The 21,475-nt window shown below is 42.7% G+C and overlaps 1 protein-coding gene across 1 annotated transcript in view; it reads left to right on the top strand.

The window, feature by feature from the left end:
- LOC135558650 (la-related protein 4B-like) overlaps positions 1–21,200 on the top strand; it is a 40,510-nt gene extending 19,310 nt beyond the window's left edge. Inside the window, exons 4-17 of the mRNA XM_064992624.1 lie at positions 6,244–6,411; positions 7,569–7,647; positions 8,622–8,758; positions 8,911–9,014; positions 10,488–10,598; positions 10,874–10,927; positions 11,269–11,484; positions 11,757–11,866; positions 12,100–12,372; positions 12,679–12,706; positions 13,032–13,202; positions 13,429–13,592; positions 13,888–13,996; positions 14,909–21,200. Coding sequence (XP_064848696.1) covers positions 6,244–6,411; positions 7,569–7,647; positions 8,622–8,758; positions 8,911–9,014; positions 10,488–10,598; positions 10,874–10,927; positions 11,269–11,484; positions 11,757–11,866; positions 12,100–12,372; positions 12,679–12,706; positions 13,032–13,202; positions 13,429–13,592; positions 13,888–13,996; positions 14,909–15,232 — 2,048 coding nt within the window. The 3' untranslated portion in view covers positions 15,233–21,200. The remainder of the gene's footprint in view (positions 1–6,243; positions 6,412–7,568; positions 7,648–8,621; positions 8,759–8,910; positions 9,015–10,487; positions 10,599–10,873; positions 10,928–11,268; positions 11,485–11,756; positions 11,867–12,099; positions 12,373–12,678; positions 12,707–13,031; positions 13,203–13,428; positions 13,593–13,887; positions 13,997–14,908) is intronic.
- Positions 21,201–21,475: the final 275 nt, after the last annotated feature.

Here is a 21,475-nt window from a genome sequence, read left to right on the forward strand (position 1 = left end):
CCCAGAAAAAATCCAATCAGGAAGTGGAATTTCTCAGGTTTTTGCCTGCAATATGAGTTCTGTTATACTCAGACATAATTCAAACAGTTTTAGAAACTTCAGTGTTTTCTATCCAATACTAATAATAATATGCATATACAGTGGGGCAAAAAAGTATTTAGTCAGCCACCAATTGTGCAAGTTCTCCCACTTAAAAAGATGAGGAAGGCCTGTAATTTTCATCATAGGTACACTTAAACTATGACAGACAAAATGAGGGAGAAAAATCCAGAAAATCATATTGTAGGATTTTTAATGAATTTATTTGCAAATTATGGTGGAAATAAGTATTTGGTCACCTACAAACAAGCAAGATTTCTGGCTCTCACAGACCTGCCAGTAATACAGGTAGAGTGGAGGACAGAGGAGCCTCTCTTATTTAAGAGGCTCCTCTGTCCTCCACTCTACCTGTATTACTGGCACCTGTTTGAAGTTATCAGTATAAAAGACACCTGTCCACAACCTCAAACAGTCACACTCCAAACTCCACTATGGCTAAGACCAAAGAGCTGTCAAAGGACACCAGAAACAAAATTGTAGACCTGCACCAGGCTGGGAAGACTGAATCTGCAATAGGTAAGCCGCTTGGTTTGAAGAAATCAACTGTGGGAGCAATTATTAGGAAATGGAAGACATACAAGACCACTGATAATCTCCCTCGATCTGGGGCTCTACGCAAGATCTCACCCCGTGGGGTCAAAATGATCACAAGAACGGCGAGCAAATATCCCAGAACCACACGGAGATCTGCATGGGGGACTGGGCCAAAATACCAGCAACAGTGTGTGAAAACCTTGTCAAACGTTTTCTGTAAGTCTTCACCTCTGTCATTGCCAACAAAGGGTATATAACAAATTATTGAGATACTTTTGTTATTGACCAAATACTTATTTTCCACCATAATTTGCAAAAAAATGCATTAAAAATCCTACAATGTGATTTTCTGGATTTTATTTTCTCATTTTGTCTGTCATAGTTGAAGTGTACCTATGATGAAAATTACAGGCCTCATCTTTTTAAGTGGGAGAACTTGCACAATTGGTGGCTGACTAAATACTTTTTTGCCCCACTGTATATACACACACGCACACACAGACACACAGAAAAGAGTCGGCCTGAGAATTGAACCCTGTGGCACCCCCCATAGACTACGAGGTCTAGACAACAAGCCCTCCGATTTTACACACTGAACTCTGTCTGAGAAGTAGTTGGTGGACCAGCGGAAGCAGTCATTAGACAAACCAAAGCTGCTGAGTCTGCCGATAAGAATACAGTGATTAACAGAGTCAGAAGCCTTGGCTAGGTCGACGAATACGGCTGCTGTCTTTTACAGTGCTGTCTTTTATCGATGGTGGTTATGATATCGTTTAGGACCTTGTTTGTGGCTGAGGTGCACCCATGACCAGCTCGGAAACCAGATTGCATGGTGGAGAAGGTACGGTGGGATTCGGAATGGTCTGTGATCTGTTTGTTAACTTGGCTTTTGAAGACCTTAGAAAGGGCAGGATAGGATAGATATAGGTCTGTAGCAGTTTGGGTCTAGTGTCTTCCCCTTTGAAGAGGGGAATGACGGGGGCAGCGTTCCAATCTTTAGGGATCTTGGACGATACGAAAGATGTTGAACAGGCTAGTAATAGGGGTTGCAACAATTTCGGTGGATAATTTTGGAACGAGAGGGTCCAGATTGTCTCGCCCGGCTGATTTGTAGGGATCCAGATTTTGCACCTCTTTCAGAACATCAGCTGTCTGGATTTAGGTGAAGGAGAAGTGGGGGGCTTGGGGAAGTTGCTGCAGGGGGTGCTGAGATGTTGGCTGAGGTAGGGGTAGCCAGGTGGAAAGCATGGCCAGCCGTAGAGAAATGCTTATTGACATTATTGTAGATTTATCGGTGGTGAGTTTCCTATGCTCAGTGCAGTGGGCAGCTGGGAGGAGGTGCTCTTATTCTCCATGGACTATAGTGTCCCAAAACCTTTTGGAATTAGTGCTACAGGATGCAAATATCTGTTAGGAAAGCTAAGGCTAGCTTTTTCAAACTGAGTATTTTGGTACCTGACTTCCCTGAAAAGTTGCATATCGTGGGGGCTTTTCGATGCTAATGCAGAACGCCACAGGATGTTTTTGTGCTGGTGAAGGGCAGTCAAGTCTGGGGTGAAGCAGTGAATAAAACAAACTTAGGGAGGAGGCTTCTAATGTTAACATGTTAACATGCATGAAACCAAGGCTTTTACGGTTACAGAAGTCGACAATTGAGAGCGCCTGGGTTATGGGAGTGGTGCTGGGGGATGCAGGGCCTGGGTTATCCTACTCCGTTGATGTAGAGGTTAAGGGTACGGCTAAAGGCTATACGAACTGGGCGTCTAGTGCGTTTGGAACAGAGTAAAATGAGCATATTTCTGGGTGTGGAAGAATAGATTCAAGGCCTAATGTACAGACAAGGGTATGGTATGATGTGAGTACAGATGAGGTAAACCTAGGCATTGAGTGACGATGAGAGGTTTTGTCTCTAGAGGCACCATTTAAGCCAGGTGAGGTCACTGCAGGTGTGGTGTGTGGAACAAAAGGGCTAGCTAAGGCATATTGAGCAGGGCTGGAGGCTCTACAGTGAAATAAGACAATCACTAACCAAAACAGCAATAGACAACAGCAATAGACACACATGCCTCTCCCATATTGACATTAGGGAGAGGCATGTGTAGCCGAGTGATCATGGGGTCCAGTGAGTAGCTAGGCGAGCTGGAGACAGGGCGATTCAGACCGCAACGGGCCAGGGATAGCAGATGGGCCTCCGGGGGACGTGGCAACGAAAGAGCTTAGAGTTGAAACCCCCTCAGACGGTTACGTCGGCAGACCGGTCGTGGTGGATCGGCTGGGCTCCGTGTCGGCAGTAAAAGGTCCAGGCCAATTGGCAAAAGAGGTATTGTAGCCCAAGAATTGGCTCATAGACCTCTTCGGCTAGCTGGGAGATGGGCCTAGCTCGAGGCTAGCTCCAGGCACACTGGTGATTGCTTCGGGACAGAGACGTTAGCCAGGTGTAGCCACGTGGATAGCAGCTAGCTAGCTGTGATGATCCGGTGTAAAGGTTGAGCTTCCGGGAGGAATCCAGAGATTTGGTAGAGAAAAAGCAGTTCGATATGCTCTTGGTTGATATCGCGCTGTGCAGACACCTACAGCTTGTAATGTTAAGTTATTTTTATTTTAGAAACAAACACCTTTCTGGTAAGAAGAGGGGTGGGGGCGTATGCCTTATGGCTAACGAGGCATGGTGCGATGAAAGAAAAATACAGGAACTCAAATCCTTCTGTTCACCTGATTTTAGAATTCCTCACAATCAAATGTAGACCGCATTATCTACCAAGAGAATTCTCTTCGATTATAATCACAGCCGTATATATCCCCCCCCAAGCAGACACATCGATGGCTCTGAACGAACTTTATTTAACTCTTTGCAAACTGGAAACCATTTATCCGGAGGCTGCATTCATTGTTGCTGGGGATTTTAACAAGGCTAATCTGAAAACAAGACTCCCTAAATTTTATCAGCATATCGATTGCGCAACCAGGGGTGGAAAAACCTTGGATCACTGTTACTCTAACTTCCGCGACGCATATAAGGCCCTGCCCGCCCCCCTTTCGGAAAAGCTGACCACGACTCCATTTTGCTGATACCTGCCTACAGACAAAAACTAAAACAAGAAGCTCCCACGCTGAGGTCTGTCCAACGCTGGTCCGACCAAGCTGACTCCACACTCCAAGACTGCTTCCATCACGTGGACTGGGACATGTTTCGTATTGCGTCAGATAACAACATTGACGAATACGCTGATTCGGTGTGCGAGTTCATTAGAACGTGCGTTGAAGATGTCGTTCCCATAGCAACGATTAAAACATTCCCTAACCAGAAACCGTGGATTGATGGCAGCATTCGCGTGAAACTGAAAGCGCGAACCACTGCTTTTAATCAGGGCAAGGTGTCTGGTAACATGACTGAATACAAACAGTGCAGCTATTCCCTCCGTAAGGCTATCAAACAAGCTAAGCGTCAGTACAGAGACAAAGTAGAATCTCAATTCAACGGCTCAGACACAAGAGGCATGTGGCAGGGTCTACAGTCAATCACGGACTACAGGAAGAAATCCAGCCCAGTCACGGACCAGGATGTCTTGCTCCCAGACAGACTAAATAACTTTTTTGCCCGCTTTGAGGACAATACAGTGCCACTGACACGGCCTGCAACGGAAACATGCGGTCTCTCCTTCACTGCAGCCGAGGTGAGTAAAACATTTAAACGTGTTAACCCTCGCAAGGCTGCAGGCCCAGACGGCATCCCCAGCCGCGCTCTCAGAGCATGCGCAGACCAGCTGGCTGGTGTGTTTACGGACATATGCAATCAATCCCTATACCAGTCTGCTGTTCCCACATGCTTCAAGAGGGCCACCATTGTTCCTGTTCCCAAGAAAGCTAAGGTAACTGAGCTAAACGACTACCGCCCCGTAGTACTCACTTCCGTCATCATGAAGTGCTTTGAGAGACTAGTCAAGGACCATATCACCTCCACCCTACCTGACACCCTAGACCCACTCCAATTTGCTTACCGCCCAAATAGGTCCGCAGATGATGCAATCTCAACCACACTGCACACTGCCCTAACCCATCTGGACAAGAGGAATACCTATGTGAGAATGCTGTTCATCGACTACAGCTCGGCATTCAACACCATAGTACCCTCCAAGCTCGTCATCAATCTCGAGACCCTGGGTCTCGACCCCGCCCTGTGCAACTGGGTACTGGACTTCCTGACGGGCCGCCCCCAGGTGGTGAGGGTAGGTAACATCTCCTCCCCGCTGATCCTCAACACTGGGGCCCCACAAGGGTGCGTTCTGAGCCCTCTCCTGTACTCCCTGTTCACCCACGACTGCGTGGCCACGCACGCCTCCAACTCAATCATCAAGTTTGCGGACGACACAACAGTGGTAGGCTTGATTACCAACAACGACGAGACGGCCTACAGGGAGGAGGTGAGGGCCCTCGGAGTGTGGTGTCAGGAAAATAACCTCGCACTCAACGTCAACAAAACTAAGGAGATGATTGTGGACTTCAGGAAACAGCAGAGGGAACACCCCCCTATCCACATCGATGGAACAGTAGTGGAGAGAGTAGCAAGTTTTAAGTTCCTCGGCCTACACATCACAGACAAACTGAATTGGACCACTCACACAGACAGCATCGTGAAGAAGGCGCAGCAGTGCCTCTTCAACCTCAGGAGGCTGAAGAAATTCGGCTTGTCACCAAAAGCACTCACAAACTTCTACAGATGCACAATCGAGAGCATCCTGGCGGGCTGTATCACCGCCTGGTACGGCAACTGCTCCGCCCTCAACCGTAAGGCTCTCCAGAGGGTAGTGAGGTCTGCACAACGCATCACCGGGGGCAAACTACCTGCTCTCCAGGACACCTACACCACCCGATGTTACAGGAAGGCCATAAAGATCATCAAGGACAACAACCACCCGAGCCACTGCCTGTTCACCCCGCTATCGTCCAGAAGGCGAGGTCAGTACAGGTGCATCAAAGCTGGTACCGAGAGACTGAAAAACAGCTTCTATCTCAAGGCCATCAGACTGTTAAACAGCCACCACTAACATTGAGTGGCTGCTGCCAACACACTGACACTGACTCAACTCCAGCCACTTTAATAATGGGAATTGATGGGAAATGATGTAAATATATCACTAGCCACTTTAAACAATGCTACCTTATATAATGTTACTTTTACCCTACATTATTCATCTCATATGCATACGTATATACTGTACTCTATATAATCGACTGCATCCTTATGTAATACTTGTATCACTAGCCACTTTAACTATGCCACTTTGTTTACATACTCATCTCATATGTATATACTGTACTCGATACCATCTACTGCATTTTGCCTATGCTGCTCTGTACCATCACTCATTCATATATCCTTATGTACATATTCTTTATCCCCTTACACTGTGTATAAGACAGTAGTTTAGGAATTGTTAGTTAGATTACTTGTTGGTTATTACTGCATTGTCGGAACTAGAAGCACAAGCATTTCGCTACACTCGCATTAACATCTGCTAACCATGTGTATGTGACAAATAAAATTTGATTTGATTAGCTCCTAGCTAATGTTAACCACGTGGTTGGTTGTCTCCGTGTTACTCTTTCCAGGCTGTGAAGCCAGCGAAGACGAAGTGTTTGAAGGGACCCTACTAGCTGACCCAGATGAGCCGGTGGCGGTGATACTGGCAGAGCCGGCTCCCATGGCTGCCACCGTCACCCTGGAGTGCTCCGACCATGCTGCATACCCAGAGTCTGGCCAGGAGGAAACTCACACAGGTGGGATCTTCATCCACTGGAGACAATTAATTTGATTTGAGCAAAGTGTCTGTGAAAGTGATGCACATTTTATAGAAATAAGTAGATTCACTGATCTCCCCTGCCTGTTTATAGACCCAAAAAAGCTGCAGATGAGGAGCTGCGTGGGTAGGAGTGTCTGTTTCCTCAACTAGCAGAGGGACGGATAGACAAGCTCTGTCAGAATGTGAATCTCCAGTTCATATTTTTTCCTTACCCTCGCCATACTTGCTAGATATTATGCACATTGATAGCTTGTTAGCTAGCAAACATCCTTGCCCTTTGATTCATCATAGTATTAGGCTAACGAAGCAGCAGCAATCTAAATGATCCGACCATAACATGCGAGGAGAAGTGATTGGATGAAATTATGTAACGAATTGAGTAGACGGGAATTACAGCTTTGCTCTATCCAATCAGAGCAGCAGGGTCAACGTACGGCCCTTCTCTTTACAGATATGTAAACTAGCCAGTTGAGTTATTTAGACCAGTGTTTCCCAACCCTGGTCCTCGAGTACCCCCAACCGTATACATTTGTATTGGAACACTGGACAAGCCACCTGATTCAAGTGGTCAACTAATCATCAATCCCTTAAAGTACCTGAATGAGGTGTCTTTGTCCAGGGCTACAACAGAAATGTGTTCTGTTGGGAGTACTGGTGGACCAGGGTTGGGAAACACTGATTTAGACCACGTAGCACCACGTACTTGATTGAAAGATGCTCACGGGCACTTGAGAATTACTTTCTCAGATTGCGGATAAAAAAATACTCTGATCATAATCGTATCAGGACAATTGCCCATATCCGTTATGATAGTTTTTTTGTCTGAATACTAGGCACACCCCTCATACAAATGGTTTTCAGAATTCACTGCAACATTATTTTTTAGAATATTAGAGATGTACGTTATGCATCAATGATTTTGTTTTGACTTTGTGGAGTTTCCTGTAGAACAGGTATTTTATAATAATAGCCTACTGCATGTAATGAAATGAATGGTCGCATGTCACAATAGTGCACTACATAGGGATTAAGCTGCCATTTGGGACTTGTCCATTGAGTTGAATGAAATGAATAGTCTCATGTCATGAAAGTGGCTGAGTATTGGGTTGTCTATTCCCCCTGTGTGACGAGCAGGCAGTGAGACCCAGCAGGAGATCCCTCAAGAGGACCTCCGGGAACACCTGAAGAAGACCCTGGAGTTCTGTCTTTCCCGGTGAGTAACAGCCATACTACACACTGGCTGTGTCACAAATTACATACTTATTCCCTGTATAGTGCACTACCTTTGACAAGACCCAATAGTGCTCTGGTCAATGGGCCCTGGGTGAAAGTAGTGCACTTTATACAGGGGGTTAAAGGTTTGTTGCTGCAGCGGATTGCCATCAAATGGATTCTTTTTTTTCCAATATTGAAAAGGACTGGAATTGGTCAAACTCACAGTTGAATACAAAATTATCCTCTTTCCCTAAAAGCATGAAGTTCATGACTTTTTTACATGAACGGAGGTTAACTTGGCCCCAGAGAATCGATCTGTCAGTCAATTAATTTTGTTTTGTTGCTTTAACCCTTGTGTATAGGAAATAGGTTGCCATTTGGTACACAAGCAGTGTCTACTACAATACAGCCAATAATGCAGCAACCATATAAACTACAGTCGAGCAGCACAGATGCACAGCTCTGCCATTACAGAACACCGAACCCGCCAGACAGAACTTTCATTGACTCTTAGGGGAGGTAGCTAGGGGATTCATTTACACCACAACTGTGCCATTTGTTATGCTCTTCCCCATAATTGTCGATCCCAGGTTGTTTTTATTATAAAAAAATAAGTTTTCTCTCCAATTTCATGATATCCGGCGACAGAGCCTGGGCACGGACCAGCATCTGTCGTGGCACAGCTAGCACTGTGATGCAGGGCCTTAGGCCACTGAGACACTCGGGAGGCCGGGCTGTAGATTTTGTTGATGGTGAATAAGTGCTGCCCATGCTAGAATGCAGCCAGTAAAATTGGTTGCTATGATGATGCACAGCGGTCACATTCTCATTAGTTCTATCCCTGCCCTTTGTGGAAGGCGTGCTCTAAATGAAAGCTTCATTTCATGCTGTCAAAAATACACTTGTGGCTGCTGTAGGGAGGAGTGACTTAGGCTACAGGGAGGGACTCAACTTTTTTGTCTTTTCTCTCAGAGAGAATCTGTCCAGCGACATGTATCTTATCTCTCAGATGGATAGTGACCAATATGTACCAATCGTGACGGTAGCTAATCTGGACCACGTCAAGAAACTCAGCACGGATGTGGAGTTTATCGTCGATATCCTACGATGTAAGTGACACTCTTACAAAAATAAAATGTTTATTTTTTTTATTTTTAACAAGACTATTAACGTTTACTTATAGCATTTTTTTTGTTGACACCAAAGAGACATTGTTTCGATTTTAAATTCACTGGACTTGTATATTTCCCTGCCTCCATAGCTCTGCCGTTGGTCCAGGTGGATGAGAAGGGGGAGAAGGTGAGACCCAACCAGAACCGCTGCATCGTCATCCTCCGAGAGGTCCCTGAGAGCACTCCCATAGAGGTACGTTCACTGGCTAACTTCTGGCCACAGTCCTTAGGGTTCTGTTCAAAAGTAGTGCGCTAAATGGGGAATAGGGTGTCGTTTGGGACAAAGATTCAGTCTGGAACATCTGGTAAAGAAACCATGCATTTAGAAAGATTTTATTTTAAACAATGCAATATGCTGACTACAAATGGTCAGTGGGTGTTGTGGTCAGTGGGTGTTGTGGTCAGTGGGTGTTGTGGTCAGTGGGTGCGCTCGCCCTGAGAAGCCGGCAAGGCAAACCCCCTGCCCACATGTTTTTTCCAATTGCGGGAAAAACCAAGTCCCACCCGATTCCCGGGCAGGCATAGAATTGAGCTACTCTTAAATGTCCAGGACCAGCAAACGCATCACAGCGTTAAAGCTAAAGCATAAATTGTGAAACCAAAACGAATAATAATCCCATCCCCACCCTCACCCCTGATTGGAGGACCTTAAACATTTATACTGTACATTTGTGCATATAATTATTCTAACACTCATCTATTCCACCCTTCAGACATGTCACAGATCAACCGATCTTTCCCAATAAATCATTGTCATACCGTTCTCCCATGGTGTCTCACTAGGGACTGGAACCTCCCTATCTGCAACATTTCTGCCAAAATTGCAAAAAAAAAAGTTTTACCCAAGAGCACAATGATATTTCCTACTGACTGACTGACTGACTGATCCTTCAAATCCACCAGCAATACAGTTTGCAGTTCGAACAGCCCCCTGATATTATGGCATAAGAAACCAAATACTACATTAGACTGTATCCAGTATGGCAGAAAGTGGAACAAAATAACAGGTTTTTAACAAGATACGGTCATTCTAGTACAAGCTCTTATGTGATTACGCTATATGTGTGTTTTAACCATGGCATTGTAGGTCATTTCCTGTTTTGAGTGCACAGCACACTACTCTAGCCTAATATTTGCTAAGAGTTGTTTTCCTGGAATTGTTAACATTTCCTGGAATGGTGTAAACCTGTCTCTGCGTCCATGATTCGTTTGCACACCTTCCTCCTCGCCATGTTATAGACACCCTGTTGTTGGACTTTGAGAAAGTAATTGTAATGGCACATTGTTTTGATAATGTAGTGTTTAGAGGTTTCATTGTGCCTCATGTGCCAGCCAGTTCCATGTTGTGCAGTGTGACAAATTAAAGGGTGCCATTTTTAGCAGTTCAAAACATTTTAATGGTGTTATGGTCAGTTATTTCAGTCTGAACCGCACTCCCATCGGGGAATATTGACTAAATTTGACGTTGATAGGGCCCACTCCTCTCGTATTTTTTGTTTATTACATAGATAAGAGGGAGGTGCTGAAAATATCAGTTTGCTAGATTCGACCGAATGCTGCAGCAATGTGTTCCGGAGGCAGCAGCTTAGACCGCAAAACCAGCCTAAGCCACAATTGACACCAAGGAGTTTTGACGTTAAGCTTGACATGTGCTCTTGTTTTGCAGGAGGTCGAGGCTCTTTTTAAAGGAGAGAACTTACCTAAATTCATCAATTCTGAGTTTGCCTACAACGACAACTGGTTCATCACCTTTGAATCGGAAGCAGATGCACAACAGGTCAGAAACATTCAAGAATGTTGCACTATTGTAGGATTTAGTAATGGTGCATGAAGCACCTTGTTTCCCGAAAACATCATGTTTTAGGATTGTAGTTCTGGGTCCGTGAAACTGCCATGCTACCTGCCACTAACTGCCCTGCTATGGGTTTGGTGGTCTGGTCTACTATTGCTAGTTGCTACCATACAGTGTTTCATACTGGCCATAAGCTTACATTTGTGGGTATTAAAAACAATCCTGCTCTGTTTGAAGTTTTCATTTATCCTATTTTCCAGGCATATCAGTATCTTCGTGAAGAAGTGAAAACCTTCCAAGGGAAGCCTATTAAGGTAAGCTAATTAACTATTAAACTAATATGAACATGACCCATAAACTGTATACTATACTGTAAATTCTGGAGTATTTCCAAGTATGGTGGTTCAGAACCTTTTCTGTCAGCAGAACAACCAAAACGAATGATTTCCCCTCCAGTATATAACATAATTCAATCTGCAGTTGTTGTATGGGTTCATTTAGTGTTGCTGTGACATAATACCGCAGACAAATTTAGCTTTTTTTATATCAAAATCTTTGTGCACCGCTTTGAAATGCTTACTTTGCTGATAGGTTTGAAATGCTTACTTTGCTGATAGGTTTGAGGAAAATGTTCTATTCTCAACTCTAATTTCAGGCACGGATAAAGGCGAAGGCAATCGCTATTAACACTTTTATGCCAAAGAATGGCTACCGCCCGGTGGAGGTTCACCCTTACGCTCAGCAGCAGCAACAACGTTACACCTCCTACTACATACCTCCAGTGTACAGCCCTCAGCAGCAGTTCCCCCTCTACAGTCTCATCACTCCACAGGCCTGGTCAGCCACCCACAGCTTCATAGACCCTTCGCTGGTGAGGACAACAGGCGTGCCCACACACAACCTAAAATCTAGTTTAGGGTTTCAAAATTCCAGTAACTTTCCCAAAAGTCTGGTTTTCACTCCTGATTATGGGAATTTTCCAACTGGGATTTCTGGGAAACCTGGACATTTTTAGAAAGTTACTGGGATTTTGGCCACTTACCACCCACAAGGCTACAATGCAGGCCATTCTTAATTTCACTGTATAATATGCTACTAGAACTCTTATAAAAATCAATGATTTTGTGTTTCCTTTTCTAACAGGTTACCCAATTTCACAACACTCAATTTATCAATGGATTTACAACATCCCATAGTTTTAAACCAGCGACGTCTCCTCTTGCTGGTGTTAGGCACTACTCTCCCAGGAATAGGTGGGTACACTGAGACTCACCATCTGATGTAGACAATACCAACCTGTGCCTGTATTCACAAAGCATCACACAATAGGAGTGCTGATCTAGGATCAGGTCCCCCCTCATATATAAGGTCAATCTGATTTGTATATACAGTATATCAGCACTCTTACTATTGAGTTGTTGTGAATATGGGCCCAGAATTCTATATTGCTGTGCTTAGGATCTTCAAATATATTGTTTCTTTTCAGGAATCACACTCACAGTAAACCTCACCTGAGGCCCACAATACCTATCATGGACCAGCGCAGCACAGGGCTCCTGGACAGCCCCACCATCTTCAACTTCCCCACGGAGCGAGTTCTGAACGGGGTACCGCGGGGTTCTCCCCAAATGACGCGCCTCCCGAGCCAGAACAGAACCAGGTTACCCCCCTCCACCATGACCTACCCCAGGAGAGACATCAGTACAGGTCGGTTGGAGCCCGTCAGCACTGACTACTCACTGGGCATGGGCCGGGGAAGGTAAGGTATCCTCCACTATCTGCATGATCATCACCACCATAGACCTCCATAGGCTGTTTCCCAAATGGTACCCTATTTGTTATTAAGTGCACAACTTTAGTCCCAGGCCTGTAGGGCTCTGGTCAAAAGTAGCGCACTGGATAGGGTGCTATTTGGGGCGGATTATAGTATTACAACAAAGTGAGCATGGTGCTCACGTTTTGAATTGTTAAAATTTCTGTTATGCTAAGTTAGGCTTCAAATAGTATACAATTGTCTGTGAATTTTTCAAATATTATCTTAAAGGACAAATATTTATGGTTCTAGGAAAAAGAGGGATGACAACAAGTTTACAGTAAGTACAAGTTTTTTAAATTGATCTCCTCTTAGACTAGTGTTTGACTTGGAGAAAGAGCCATCAGTGGTGCTGCTGCAAGCTTTTCAGGCAGTGACATCTTCTGACTGAATTTCAATATTGCAGGTCTTTTGTGTGTACAGTTGGCTGGCTTTGTGGATGTCCCAAATTGTACCCTATTTCCTATATGGTGCACTATATAGGCAATAAATAGGGTGCCATTTGGGATGCAGTCTTTACTCTGTGACTGACTGTTTGATGCTGTTCTATTGTATAGAGAGTGGCTACCCAGTCTGACGGTGTTTGATGCTGTTCTATTGTATAGAGAATGGCTACCCAGTCGCCACCCCCTCCTCAGAAGCCCCCGTCCCCCAGCTTTGAGCTGGGGCTCTCCAGCTTCCCCCCTCTGCCTGGGGCCGCAGGCCACCTCAAAACCCCTGACGACATGTTTGAGAACAAACTGGCCAGCATGGTATTAGGAGCCACAAAGGACAGGGTCAGTATCTACCAACACAAGCTCTCATTTCTTGGCCACCATACTCTGTGTGTCCCAAATGGCACCCTATTCCATATATAGTGCACTACTTTTGACCAGTGAATATGGTGCCAATTGGGACTCAGACAAGCTCTTATCTCCAAGCCACCATACTCAATCACTCAACTCAACATTTCAGCTTTGCCGTTAGTAGTATTGTGGTTCATGTCTTTTTGTATCGTTCCAGAATGTAATCGTTGATGCCAGCTCTGCAGGTGTCCTCCCCTCAGGAGGGCCCAAGGAGCCACCAAGGACAGTCACTTCTCCACAGCCACCGAACCTCCAGCCCACTGCCCTTCCGAACCCAGGACCAGCCTCTGGCCCTGTCCATGTTTCCTCCCAACCTGCAGAGTGAGTGTAGGACATGTTTTCCCTTCATGTAACACTTTGGATCCACCCCCCCGTACACACTATTTCCATCAAAATGTGTAAGCATGCCCCCACTAACATGATTTGTATAGAAAAACAGTGTGCTTTACGTCTCACTCTTGTCTCACCATTTCCTTGTCAGTGTGTCCCATTTGATAAAGTGGAACACCATTGTTGTTGATGTCAACTGAATTTGTGTAGAATGAGAGAACATAACTGACATAGAAGCATTTCATGTCATTCACATCATTGTGTGAAATGAATGTTTGTTTTTCAGGGAAGTGAAGGTTCTGGAGGTGAATCAGGAGACTCTGGTCTCTATGGAGCGCGTCACTACCGCTCTGTACACTGCTAGCAAATCTGTTCAAGTCAATGGTACTGCTACAGTAAGTAAGCTATCTAAAGCATTTTAAACATAATCAATCAGGTCCATTTTCCATATTATTAGCTGAAAGATTTTTTGATAGTCATAGATACAGGTAACTGCCCAAATACAGGAAACTCCAACATAAAGTGTCTTAATAGGGAGGCGTGCTACCACGAGCCAAAACTGCTTCAATACACCTTGGCATAGATTCTTCAAGTGTCTGGAACTCTATTGGAGGGATGTGACACCATTCTTCCACAATAAATTCCTTAATTTGGTGTTTTGTTGATGGTGGAAAAATCGGTCTTCGGCACCGGTCCAGAATCTCCCGTAAGTGTTTAATTGGGTTGAGATCTGGTGACTGAGATGGCCATGGCACATGGTTTACATCATTTTCATGCTCATCTGACCATTGTGACAACCTGTGCCCTGTGAATGGGGGCACTGTCATCCTAGGGGGGAAAAGCCATGGTAGCCAAAATAATGATCTGCCCAGTATTTTTATACATGACCCTAAGCATTATGGGATGTTAATTGCTTAATAATTTTAAAATTATTTTTTATCCCTCATGGGGCGGCAGTGTAGCCTAGTGGTTAGAGCGTTGGACTTGTAACCGGAAGGTTGCCAGTTCAAATCCCCGAGCTGACAAGGTACAAATCTGTCGTTCTGCCCCTGAACAGGCAGTTAACCCACTGTTCCTAGGCCGTCATTGAAAATAAGAATTTGTTCTTAACTGACTTGCCTAGTTAATTAAAGGTAAAAAAAAAAAAAATTGTTGAAGTTTTTACATTATTTTAGCAGTTACCTGTAAATGTTGATTTGTGGCCGGTAATAATCATGTTTTCTGGACTTTGTGTGTCAAACCAGTGGGCATAGTCAATGTCCTATGAAATGAATCACCTACAAGTATGTGTTTTGTTTTGTGGTTAGGAACTGCGAAAGCCATCTTACGCTGAGATCTGCCAGAGGATTAAAGACCACGCTCCGACACTACAGGCCCCTAAAGAGGCCAAACCAGCCAGCAGCGCTGCCTCCGCAGGAGAGGAGAGGAAGTGCACTGACGCAGCCCCAGGGGACAGGGGTGAGCCAAAGGTCCCCCGAGAGACATACCCATGCTCCTCCAAGTCTGCCACCCTCGGCAGACCCCGAGAGGTCCGGAGAGCGACCGGCCGGGGGCCTTCACCACCCCCCAACCACCCAGGGAAGGGTGCCAGCAGCAAAGATCTCAACACTCCCCCAAAGTCCCCGCAGTAACCCCCCCCCACTGCAATCAAGTCAATTTCAAAACAAAAACGTGAGAGTGAAAGAAATCTGAAAAAGTCAGGGCTATTCAAATACAACCTATTCCAAAATCACCAGTCATTCATAGCATAGAGAGGATGCCTTTCTGGATCAGGGCTTTCAGACAATAGCACTTTAGTGTGCATATAGAGCACCGTTAATCATTTTTACTTATTTATTTTTGGAGGGTTTATTTTTTTCATTGCTTTTGTTATTTAGTGTCAATCTGAAAACTTACTCCTGTTCAGATTAGTGGGATAAATTCTTATGTCCAAAGTATTGAGGTCATCAGTGGAAGCCAACAACGGGTGAATGAAAGGAAGCAGATGAGGAACAGAGTAGCTGTTGCCATGTCATTCGTTGTGACTGTGAGGGGGTGTCTGTATGTCTTGTATGCAGTCCTGTTAAGTGGTGATGTGATTCCATTGTCGGGTGTGATGATCACCATATCAGTCAGACAAGATGGCTATGTCCCAAATGGCAACCTAATCCCTATATAGTGCACTACTTTCGATCAAAAGTAGTGCACTACATATGGAATAAGGTACCATTAGGGACGCATCTACGATGTGTTTTACATATTTGTGTTCATATTCAAGGTCAACTAGTCCAGGCTCATTTTACAGACTTAACTGAAATCCTCAGAAGACTTCATTTCTGAGGGACTTCGCCACCGGTGTCATTTATCAAAACTAGATGACCTTTTTGCCAACATGGAACACTTTATCTCGTTAGAATACAAGCATTTGAGGAGAATACGTTTATTTGCATACTGGTTTTGATCGTTGGTACAAGTACTACTTGTTGCGTGCTGGAGGTTTTGAGAGCGCCTTAGACTTTATCTGGTGTTTTTTTGTGGCAAAGAATTACATTTAGTCGTTTTCTGTTGTCCAATGCAGGAATCTGTTTCCTAGCCGTGTAAAGCACATAGCTAGTTAGTCCTCGTAGAGAGCCACTATCGGGGTCAGTAGAAATCTACATGCATTTTGATCTTGGAAAAAGCAGATGAGGGTCGTTCCAGCAATTCGGTGCCTTTTGAGATGTGTATCTTGGTCCAATTTTAATTTCTTCACTTTATTTTTTACTTTCTATCATAAAGAGCACGTAAAACTTAACACATTTTCCCATCTCAACGTTAAATACAAAATTACTATAGTAAGTGACAAAATAAGTAACAGGGTTGACTGTCGCAGGGTTGACAATTCCATCTTAGATCAGCTGTGAATCCCATATTGAAAGGTGGAATGGAAGTTTGTTGTGTGACAGGGAGTGGCAATTGATCACCACCTTCACAAACATTTTTAATGTAACATTTCTAGCCTGTCTATCTATGGGTAACAGGGTTGACATGGTATGCTTGACTCGCTCAGTTTTCTACCACAAAACACCAGAAAATGGCAAAAGAGTAGAACCGGCTCACCTGCTTTTACACTGTGATTTGACTAGATGTTCATGTTTCTTTTGAAAAACAACATTTAAAAGGAATAGTTTTACTATATTAAAATGATAGTTCAGTTTACGTAACAGGGTTGACCTTTAAATTGAGGGACACAGAAAATCACAAATAAAAAATCATCTTCAGATATGACTGTTAAAGCAACAAATTAACTAGGGCTTTACAATGATAGGTTAAAATATTCCTAGAAGTCACGGAGGGATTTTGAATTTAGGCACTAACAAGTCTTCATTCATATAAAGAATTTGATTTATTGAATTCCCATGTGGTCTATATTAAAGGGCACTTCATTTAATATAACACACTTTTTAAATTCAATATTGGTGCACCATTTATACTTTAAATATCAAAGGGGTCCAAAAGTGTATCATTTTGTGGAATGACCCATAAATTCATCACATGGTGTCGATTGGTGCCTCTTGTAGACTATTTTCTTTCTTTACTATTTTGCTGTGAAACAAGCATGTCAGACTAGTTCAGCGGGCACATACGTTGGCAATGGATAGGCTATAGTGGAGGCTGCTGCGTGGAGGATGACTCATAATAATGTCTGGAACGGTGCGAATGGAATCAAACACTTAGAAAACAAGTGTTTTGATGTATTTGACACCGTTCCACTCCAGCCATTAACACAAGCCCGTTCTCCCCAATTAAGGTGCCACCAACCTCTTGTGCTCAGCTATTAGGAGTCGGCAGTAGGGTTTTGGCAGGGTGTCGTGACTTCATTCAAACAGTGGGATGTTTTATTTTAGATAGCTATGGTGCTAGCTAGAGGATGAACCTGGAACTTGCTACTTCAAATAATCTGGTACTGTACTTAGATAATAATACTTGATACATGTTGTCAACTAAACTTTGCACTTTGTTTTGTTTCTGGATTAATTAAGAAATCCATATTTTACCTACATACAGAAGCAAAAGGGAACCTAACATGTAAAGACAAATATGGAAAGGTCTGATGGTCACATAAGTAATCCCTTTACAATTTCAGCTATACAACCAATAGATTTTCCCCCTAAAGAATGAAATTTCTTCTTGCCATTTGACTTGTGCATTATGTTGTGACAGGATGATCAGCTTTCAGAATCTCTCAAATGTTGACTAATTGTATTAACCTCTATGCGGATAAATTCACACACAAGTTAAACTTTTTTGTTTACTCCCATGTAAATGCCTACAAGACATACTTCCGTGCATGCTGAGAATAACAACTTTAGTCTTGGTGTAGATAGACATTTTATTTTGTGCACACCCTATATGGAGTCTCACTCATTTTATTTTCTTTTTCTTTTTCATCTAGTCATTTGTGAAACCACTGGTGCGTGGTGTTTTTTGAAGCTGTTCTAGCTTATTCAGTATTACAGTAGTTAATTATAATGTTAGTGTACACCTTAGAGAATGTGTACACCTGGTGGCTCAAATGGGAAAAATAAGTGGAATTGGTTAAAAGGAAGAAGTATGATATTCTTTCCACTACAAATGTTATATTTGAAGGTAAACCATGATGCAGCCATTTTAGAAATAAGGTATTGCTTTATTCATTGGGTTACAGTCACACAAACGAGTAGTGAACTGGACCCTGTGAGAATCCAGTGAGTGAATGAAATGACCTTTGACCTGTTTGCATACTGTGAACCTGAGCAGCTTATCGATGAGTCCTTTCAGTTTGGGCAAGAAAACGTTGTGCAGAGGGGGCAGCACTCTTGGGTCATTCCAAATCCTTCACCCCTCAGATACAGTAGAAGTGCCCCTGTTCACTGCAGGACTTACTCAATATTTATTTTTGGCATGCTTTTTCTCTTTTTAGAATGCCTTCTATAGATTTCTCCTGGCTCTCCATACAAAAACCATATAGCTTCCAAATTCCCCTCTGTACTCTGCATAAATGTATAAGTAGAAAAAAATAACTCATAAGTGGAATGTGCACTTCTTTAGTGTCTCATTGATGTCTTCCTGCAACAAGGAGTTGAATACTCTGCTTAGATAAGAGGACTCATTTTGGAGAGGAGACATTGCCTAAGACACAGAATGGCCTGTACTGATAGTCATTGCTGCTTTTGATTTTGGTTTGCAAAAACATTATTTAGTTTGATTTTGAAAGACTGGGATGCACTTGGGTGGACAGTCTTTAAATTGCATTTTTTTTTTTGATTTTAATTTTTTTTCTGAGATGGTATAAAAGACATGATGCACCATATCTGCTTATTTATAAACCAATGCTGTTTATTCCATGAGAGATCATAAAAATGTTTATTTTTAAGAAAAAATATACAATATACAACTGTATATTTTCCATCCAGTGTTTGAAAAACTTGAATTTTATTTAAACTTGAAAATGACTTTGCCTTAACTTTTATATGAGACAATGTAGAGTTTATTTCTTTTCAAACCCCAAAATGTTAGTAAGGGTAACACATCTAAATGTTTAGTCATACCAAACATCACAAGTCTTACTAGGTCTTAAAGTCCAAATCTGTCCGCATTTTTTTTGGGGGGGGGGGGGTGTAAAATTGTAAGAAAATTGTCTAATTTGATTAACTTTGTTTCTACTTCCTATTTTCAGTTGTTTTGGGGAAATATAAATCCTGTAAATGCAAAATAGTAAATACTGTATCAAATATGTGCACTTTGAAGTGTGTGCTTTGCTTGTACAATTGTAAATAATCTGAAAAATAGAGGTACCTTAAAATGATTTAAAAAATATATATTGATCTTGTTGAAATATTAATGTCGCTTTTTGAGCTGGATGTAGGATAAAAACTAAATGTGATTTGATTTTGAATAATTTTTTTCTATATTTTTTTTCTATTCTGGTGTGCAGAATTGCTTTCTCCCTCACTTTGCGACAGGGAAGGTTGTCTAACTTTTTAAAAGTCATTCTCATTCCATGTCCTTGTGTTTTTCAACCCCTGGTAGACAATGTTTTCTGTTGGCCAACCTCTTCACTGTGCACAGTGAGAAAAGGGAAGAACCTACCTGTCGTACAAACACACATCCTTAAATGAAAGCACAGTCGGTACTATTATCTGACAGACTGTGCTTATAGCAGTCTGTGTGATTTAGCCCATACAAGAATTCTTTATCACAGTAAAGCACATTTTTAAGCACAGGAACATCAAATCTTTCTCACACAACCAATTTCAAGTCCATAGCAGCATACTGTATAATTGTACCAGACATAAACCTTTCATGTTTGGAGTGAAGGTGATTTAAGCATTGTTGATATCCTGTTTATTTTTTATTTTTGGCGGTTTGTTTTTCATGAAGTTGTACGTCAACCGAACTTTCGTAGCCCCCAGCACTAAACTTGACAAATAAAAATTCCTTTGGTAGGATTTACCAGTGTGTAGACTCAAGTATAATAGTGTAGATATTTGTACACATTTCAGCAAGAAAATTAGTTTTCTGGCACATACTGTATAACATACTGTGTATTGTCTTTTTATCAGTTGATCACACATGTGGACTGCATTTATCTGTGCCATTAATTTGTTTCAACCTGGCAGTTTGTTTGACTTGTACTTTAAACACTTGACATTATAATTGTTACTGAGGAAGTGTAGCTGGTCTTAACTATATAACTGGGAATAATAATCTGATACCACTGACATTAGACAAAGTACTCATAGCAACCTGCATCTGATCTGGCTAATGAAGTCTAGGTATGTACATTAAGCTAGTCTATGCTAGTAGGCCTTTCTAATGCAAAATGCTAATACTGTTGTCTTTGCAGATTGGGTATTGATATGTTATCTGGCTGGGCACTGAGTTTGTATGAGAAAGTGTTTGTGAGAAGTTGACCAAACACAACTGCAAAATTGACTGACAGTTGAAGTAAAGTAAACCAAAGGGTGATTAGCCAGCCAGGTTTGTGCAGCATGATCTGAAAATGATTCTGTTAATGGTTTCTCTCTCCTGAAGATGATTGCACTGCTTACAGTACGAAAGTGTTTAACTTTTTCTTCTTTTGCGCGCACTACTAAAGCCCTGTTGTAATATTGGGCTGTTCTTGTGTCACTGTGCACAGACAGTTTCTCATATCAAGCGGTCTCGTTCTCCCTGCCCAGTTCGCTTCTTTCTGTTACGTCGCACCAGTTTGATAGTGCCATGTATTTTTTGCAAAGGTTGCAGCTTGTTGTAAATTGACTGTAAAGTGATGTTACAATGCACCAACTGACTGGAATGAGACGAACAAATTGTCTCACTATCAAATCACTGTGTTAAATGAACTCATTTTTACGCTAACAGCAGTGGACAATCGATGACTTGATGGGGAGAATAACCTAACGGTAACAGTTGTTCATCGAGGTTTCTTTGAGAGGGCTTTTGAATTTTGTCTTAACTTTTCTTCCATTTAAGACTGGAATCAAGCGTACATGTCAACTATTGATAATTTAAGTTACTCTTGTGTCATGATGTAAAACTGTCTAATTTGGAGAGAAAAAAATGTAGCTTATTGAAAAATAAAGATTTAGGCACTGTTAATGAGTTGTCTCGTGATTGTGGTACACACAATCTGGGGGTTGGTCCAGAAAGCAGGATGAATGAGTGTGTTAGCCAGCGAACTGTCCTAAATATTGTGTACAAAACATTAGGGCATTGACACCAGGTGTCTTTCCATTACATAGAATGACCAGGTGAATCTAGGTGATGGCTATGATCCCTTGATGTCACTTAAATCCACTTCAATCACTGTATGAAGGGGAGTGGATGAGTTGCAGGATTTTTAAGTCTTGAGATATGGATTGTGTATGTGTGCC

Source organism: Oncorhynchus masou, chromosome 17, assembly GCF_036934945.1.
Source record: "Oncorhynchus masou masou isolate Uvic2021 chromosome 17, UVic_Omas_1.1, whole genome shotgun sequence".
Lineage (NCBI taxonomy): Eukaryota > Metazoa > Chordata > Actinopteri > Salmoniformes > Salmonidae > Oncorhynchus > Oncorhynchus masou.